Genomic DNA, 7273 nt, shown 5'->3' on the forward strand with positions numbered 1-7273 from the left:
CGTGGAGTCGATTCCCACTCAGGGACCCTATGGACAGAGCAGAACCGCCCCATAGTGTTTCCCAGGCTGTAATCTTTAGAGAAGCAGACTGCCATATCTTTCTCCCTCAGAGCAGCTGATAGGTTCGAACCACCAACCTTTCAGTTAGCTGCTGAACACTTAACCACTGTACCACCAGGGCTCCTTCTCATAAAGATTACAGCCTAGGAAACCCTATGGGGCAGTTCTACTCTGTCATATAGGGTTGCTGTGAATCGGAATCAGCTCGACAGCACACAACAATAACAACAACCCTCCCAGCTCCCCAAACCGAAAGATAGGGGTCATCCTTGAATCCTCTCTTTCATCCACAGCATCCAGTCAATCTCCTAGTCTTATCACTTCTACCCCTAAATATACCTTGAACCTCTGGTTTTCTCCATTTTCCTGCTACTCCCTCATCCAGGCCGCTATCATCTCTCACCTAGTGACTCTGCCAGTCCTGGTCCCTTCAAGTCTTCCAATACTCTATGATCAGAGAGTTCTTGCTCCACCTTTAAGGGCTCTTCACTACCCCAGAACTAAGAACGAAGGCCTCAGCTTGGCATCCAAGGCCTGTTATCCTCTGGCCTTGGCCTCTCTCTAGCCCCATCTCTCATCACTGCCCCCCATATACTCCAGCTACTCTGACTTACTCACTTGAGGATCCCCAAAAGCGTTTTCAGTCTCTCTCGCCTCCAGGCATTGGTACGTGCTATTCCCTCTGCCTGATGAGCTCCTCCCCACCCCATCCCCTTTCTCAGACTACCTCCCACTCATCTGTTTTACCTCTGCTTAGACATACCCCCCTCCTGGAAGCCTCCTTGGAGCCCTGGTGGCACGGTGGTTAACCGTTTGGCTGCTAACCAAAAGGTCAGCAGTTCGAAACCACCAGCCACTCCTTGGAAAACCCTATGGGGCAGTTCTACTCTGTCCTACAGGGTCGCTATGAGTTGGAATCAACTCGATGGCAATGGGTTTGGTTTGGTTTGGGTGCGAGCCTCCCCGACCTCCCAAGACTGGATAGGTGCCCACTCAATGTGCTCCCATGGACCAGGCTCTATCATGGTTCCTCTCTGACTTAACCTAAAGTGTTTCCTTGTCTGTCTCCCCCCAACAGACCATAAGCTCCGGAGCAAGGCCTACCTATCACGTTCACTACTGCACTCTCAGCTCCTGGCACAGAGAAGACACTCAATATTGAACGAATTAATTTAAAAAAAAAGAGTTCATAAAACCATTCCCAAAGCCAGCTCTTCAGTCAAAGATTAGACTGGACTATGGGACACAAAATGATACTCGTGAAGAGTGTGCTTCCGAGCTCAAGTAGATACATGAGATTAAATGAGCAGCTCTCGTCCGGAGGTGAGATGAGAAGGCAGAGAGGATTAGGACCTGGTTGAATGGGCACGGGAAATCCAGGGTGGAAAGGAAGAATGTGCTGTCACAGTATAGGAAGAGCAAGTAGGGTCACAAAACAATGTATGTATAAATTTTTGTATGAGAGACTAACTTGAATTGCAAACTTTCACTTAAAGCACAACAATTTAAAAAAAAAAGAGTTCAGAGTTCATTATCTTCTACTTCAGCACCAAATTCCAATGGGAAATTATATAAGGAAACCTAATTCATTCCTTTAAACATGTATTGACAGGCTACTTAGTAGAAGACACGGAGCCTGGAAGCAGAGTGGTTTAAAACTGGAGGGGACACAATTTTAAAGACCAAAATCACTCTCACCTGACCATCCTGAACACTTTCATATGACCTTTCCCCGGGAATTATGTGCTCAGAAAACAAAGATACCAACTTGAACAGAACAAAACTGGGAAACTGAACCAGCTAAGGGCTAGGATTTTGCTTTATTTATATTATCCATGTCACTGTTTGGAGTCCTGGTGGCGCAGAGGTTAAGAGCTTGGCTGCCACCCACAAGGCTAGCCGTTTGAATCCGCCAGGCGCTCCTTGGAAACCCTAGGGGCAGTTCTACTCTGTCCTACAGGATCACTGTGAGTCAGAATCAACTCAACGGCAAGGGGTTGGGTTTTTTTCTGTGACTGTTCACCTCAGGAATTTAGTGAATTGTATTTAAAAAAGAGAGAGAGAGTAGGAGTTCTCAGTTTTCCAGCACTTCAGCCAGCCTACATGGAAGATTGTACAGCCTCTACCAGGCAACTTTTTCTAATACGAAGAGCCAGAAATGAGCCTTTCCACCTGTCACGGTGGAGGGAGTCAGGCTGGCTCAAAGTGTCATCTTCCCCACTCCTCACCCACACATCACAATCAGGCTGGATAAAGTTTGGGGAGAAAAGAAAGGAGAGGAGAAAAAAGAGAATGTCAAGGAAATCAGCCTATTTGCCTTTGTCTCATTCAGGGACCCTCCTTCGTCCCAACTTAAACCAAAGCCAAGCTAACTTTCGATGAAGCAATAGCAGGATTTTTTTTTTTTTTTTTTTTTTGATCCTAGACTTAGAAATGAGAGGCTCAGGTGAGACAGAAGAGAGAAATTATATGGAAGAAAGTTTGGAATAAGATAGTTAGGGTGAACCTGGAACCTCCTTCCATGAAGAATCCTTATCCATTCGAGTTTATTCAGTCAGAAAATATTTATGGGGTACTTAGCATATACCAGACATGTCTTAACCGCTAGGAATATAGCAATGAATAAAATAAACGATAGTCCCTACCTTCATGGAGCTCGCATGCTAATGGCAGGAGAGAGGCAAATAAACAGCATGTTAGATGCTGGTAAGGCCTATGAAGAAAAACAAGACAAAGACGGGCAACGGAGGGCAGTGGGTGATAGGAGGCTGCAATTTAAATAGGTAAGCTAGAGAATCCTCAACGAGAACACAGATTTTAAGCCAGGATTCCAACGAGGTGAAGGAGGGAACATCAGGATGTCTGGGGGAAGAAGCTGAGGGAACAGCAAGTGCAAAAAATGGAAATGGCCCCTAGGCAGAGTTGGCAATCTGAAGAAAAGTGAGGAGGAGAATAAGCTTCTCTTGGAGGGTTACCAAAGGTGAGCCAGGGAATAATCAACTCATTTCATAGGGGAGAGAAAAAGAACTCCTGGGTAACTCTAAAACGCTACCTGCCCCTAGACTTAATGTCCCCTTTAGCCCTGGTGAGGCCATGTGGTATTTTTCTGCCTCCAAAGTATAGGAAACATCATCATAACCTTGGTTACTTCTAGAAACAGTATCCAAGCATCCTAATTCACCTAGGCTTCATGATACCTAAATGGTAAAACTGAGGCATAGGTCTGGAGTTCAAACAGAGCCAGATCTTAATCTTCACTCTATGTTCTTTACCAGGTGAGACCTTGCATGCTGGACGCCTGTTGCTCAGCTGTAAAATTAGTACAGTTACCTCCCAGTTTTCTGTAATAATTGAACGAAAGGATCAATGTCTGGCAAATGATCTGCGCCCAACGAATATACAGTTTCTTCCCTAACCTCCCTCAAGACTAGAACCCACGATTCCTAATTCTTTTTCTCCAGATCTTGATGCTTCAGGATAATGTCATTATTTATCTCTATTTTGCTATAAAAGGATTTTAGTTCAGAGGTAACAGAAAAGGTTGGTCCCAAATGTTCAGCAAAGGCTCAGGAGTCCTGTCTCCTGTCACTTTTTTAGGTGCCAGATGTCATCCTGTTCTCATTATGGGAAATGGGAAGAAGGCCTGCCTGAGGTGAAAATGCAGAAAGCACAAATGGAAACAACTGCCCCCGGGCCTTTCAGTGCCAGGTGATGAGGATATGTGGCCCTTCTGCAGGCGAGACCAGCTTTCGGAAAGCCGATGGACAAGCACCCTAACTCCCCAAAGTTGACAAACTTCGGTTCAATTAATCGCACTAAGAATTCCAGGGGCTCTGAACCAATGGATGCTCTTACAAGAGGAAGTCTCGTAATCTCCACAAGTCCCTCCTACAGCTGAGCCCATGTCCAAACCCGATGGACAGTTTGGGGGTGCCCTCCCGGAATACTCACATCCCCCTTGTGCAGCTCCGGCGCCGCAATCTTCACGGGCTCTGTCCTCTTCTTTGGCTTGGGAAGCCCCATGGGGGGTCCGGCACCGCCGATAGGGGGGGGCAGACTGAGACCAGGGCCTCGGGGCGAGGGCAGCCCCAATCCCAGCCCCTCCCCAACTCCCGCCGCCTCAGCCGGGCTCACGCCTGGAGGTGGGGGGAAGCCTCCCAGGCCGAAGGGCAAGGGGGGAGGAGGCTGAAGCCGGGGGTCTCCTGTGGGTGGGGGCAGCAACAGCGGCGGGGGAAAGGCTGGGGCCAGCATCTGGGGAGGCGGGGGCAGCAAGGCCGGACCCTTGGGTGCGGGGAGAGAAGCGAACAAGCCCCCTAAAGTGGGCCCAGATGTAAGGGCCGCCACCTCCTCCTCCTCCGGCTCCGGCTCCGGCTCAGCCTCATCCGGCTCACTCTCATCGCTGCTGGCGTAAGCAACCAGCGACATGGCGCCTCCCGCCTTTGGGGCGCCCTTGCCGGCAGACGAGGCCTACTTGAGACCGGGGATGCCCGGAGGCCTAGTGGGCCCCGCCACTCGGCGGGGCAGGGAACCGAAGAGCCCGCCTGCTCCGTACTCTAGGACTAGCCCCGGTAAGAACCCATGGCTCCAGCTGATTTCCACCGAATAAGGACTCCCTCTTCACTTAAGCTCCTAGTCCCGGGCAACTACCCACAGCTAATGGCCGCCGAGTCACTCCGCCTCCTCTTCGCCTCACCAACACCGGAACTACAACTCCCAGAGAACACTTTGGCCACAGCCCCATTCTCCGCCGAAGGGAGCTCAGCGCAAAGCACAGCGGGAGGTGGAGTCCGAGGAAAGATCAAAGCGAGCGCAAAAAGACTGGGCGGAAACCCGCCTCTGACACGAGGACTCCTGGGATAAGTAGTTTTTTTAGTCGCCAGACAATTCCTAGGTGACTACAAGCCCCATAGGGCACCGCGGTAGTCACGGCGACAGGGAGGGGAGCATTTCGGTACTTGAAGTTCCCTAAAGTAGCAGCTAGGGCGCTAAGACTTATGGGAGATGTGGTGCTCTTAGAAACTGCAAGTGATGTCGGGAATGAGAGGGAATCTGGGAAGGTGGCGGATTGAGGAAAATAGCTTAAAGGGGACGTGATCTGTGAGAGAACTGATGAAGTTCACGAGTCGGCTGGGGCTGAGAGAATTTAAAGACCCCCAAAACCAGTACCCGAGGCATCTGTGCGAAATTGGGCTGCAAGCTAGAAAGAAGCGAGGCTGCAGGCTGAAATAAATATGACATAGGAGGGCAGAGGCAACCTCCCTTGCCATGACTGGGAAGCACATCCAGGAGTACCTCTTCGCCCTGCTAACCTGGGGCTTGGTCTCCTTCTGCAGCAACCAGTGATACCGAAAGATGGGCAGGGACTTAGAAGCTAAGGCCCTGGTACTTGAGATTAATCCCTTCTCTACTCACAGTGGTCAAGGGGTCGGCTCCGCTCAGACTTCATCACAGTTCTGAGCAATCACCTGAGTCCATCCCTGTCTGCCTATACACCCCCACTTATCCATCTGCATCTGTCCTTTTCATCCTTCTATGCCTGTGCAAGGTGTTTGCTATGCCTTTGATTGTGTGACCGCGTTATATCCGTCTCCATCCAGGTTTGTATCATCCACGTTAATTTACATCCTTTTCCAGCTCATCTACGTCGGCCTGTGATGATGTGCTCTGCACCTATCCTTCCCTGTTCGCCTGTGATTTTGTGTCCTTTTTATCCATCTTTGCCCCTCCCTACCTGCCTGTGATTGGGTGCACTCTACTTATCAGTCCTGTCTGTGTCCTTAAAAAAAAAAAAAAAAAAAAACAAACCCGTGCCGTGGAGTCGGTTCCGACTCATAGCTACCCTACAGGACAGAATAGAACTGCCCCATAGAGTTTCCAACTAGCGCCTGGTGGATTTGAACTGCTAACCTTTTGGTTAGCAGCGGTAGCTCTTAACCACTAGGCCACCAGGGTTTCGTTTACATGCTAATCATTCACATCTGTGTAGATGCCACTTCCCTGCTCGCAGACAGCAGAAAATTCTACTAAACTCAATCCATGAAAGACTGAGGTTTTCAGAGGAGGCTAAAAGGAAGATGAAAAGGATGGTGACAATGACAATGATGATGGTAACAATGAAGAAGGACACGGAAGGGCCTAAGCTTGACTCCTTCTCCAGACAAGCCTGTTGTGACCCTGCTCCTCCCCACCCTCTCCGTGTGTCTAAATCCCACCCTACCTTCATAACCAAGCCCAGATGCACCGTCTCCATGAAGCCTCCTCAGATCTATTTGCCCCCTGCTGCAGAAGCCTAGAGCATTTTTTTTTCCTGTGTACCAATTCTCCAACTTTGATGTGCAGAAGGATCACTGGGAGTGATTGTTAAAAATGCTAATTCCTGAATTCCAGCCCCAAAGATTACTCTTCAATAGGTGCAGGGTGGAGGCTGGGAGTTAGTTTTTAATAAACACCTCGGCTGATGGCAAAGCAAGAGAACTGAGGACCACTCTGAGAAACAAGACCTTCCAGTCTGTCATGGATTGAATTGTGTCCCCCCAAAAATGTATGTATCAATTTGGCTGTGCCATGATTCCCAGTGTTGTGTGGTTGTCCTCCATTTTGTGATTGTAATTTTATGTTAAAGAGGATTTGGGTGGGATTGTAACACCCTTACCCAGGTCACATTCCTGATCCAATGTAAAGGGAGCTTCCCTGGGGTGTGGCCTGCACCACCTTTTATCTCTCAAGAGATAAAAGGAAAAGGAAGCAAGGAGAGAGTTGGGACCTCATACTACCAAAAAAGCAGTGCCCAGGGGACCATGCTTTCAGGGGACATCTAGGTCAATTGGGATAACAAAGTTTAGTAAGAAAATGTTTTGTACCCTACTTTGGTGAGTGGTGTCTGGGGTCTTAAAAGTTAGCAAGCGGCCATCTAAGATACATCAATTGGTCCCAGCTCACCTGGAGTAAAGGAGAATGAAGAACACCAAAGACACAAGGGAAGTATTAGCCCAAGAGACACAAAGGGTCACATAAACCAGAGACTTCATCAGCCTGAGACCAAAAGAACTAGATAGTGCCCGATTACCACCAATGACCACCCTGACAGGGAACACAACAAAGAGTCCCTGATGGAGCAGGACAAAAGCGGGGTGCAGAACTCAAATTCTAGTAAAAAGGCCAGACTTAATGGTCTGACTGAGACTGGAGGAACCCCAGAAAGCACGGCCCCCAG

The 7273-nt window shown here is 49.0% G+C and overlaps 1 protein-coding gene across 2 annotated transcripts in view; it reads right to left on the reverse strand.

Moving 5' to 3' along the window:
* PRCC (proline rich mitotic checkpoint control factor) overlaps positions 1–4775 on the reverse strand; it is a 26912-nt gene extending 22137 nt beyond the window's left edge. Inside the window, exon 1 of one of the 2 annotated variants that reach the window (XM_004388465.1) lies at positions 4012–4775. In XM_004388465.1, the coding sequence (XP_004388522.1) occupies positions 4012–4485 (474 nt within the window). In that variant the 5' untranslated portion in view covers positions 4486–4775. The remainder of the gene's footprint in view (positions 1–4011) is intronic. The other variant, XM_023742525.1, reaches the window with a different exon arrangement.
* Positions 4776–7273: the final 2498 nt, after the last annotated feature.

The sequence above is a fragment of the Trichechus manatus genome, unplaced genomic scaffold, assembly GCF_000243295.1.
Source record: "Trichechus manatus latirostris isolate Lorelei unplaced genomic scaffold, TriManLat1.0 scaffold00213, whole genome shotgun sequence".
Taxonomy (NCBI): domain Eukaryota; kingdom Metazoa; phylum Chordata; class Mammalia; order Sirenia; family Trichechidae; genus Trichechus; species Trichechus manatus.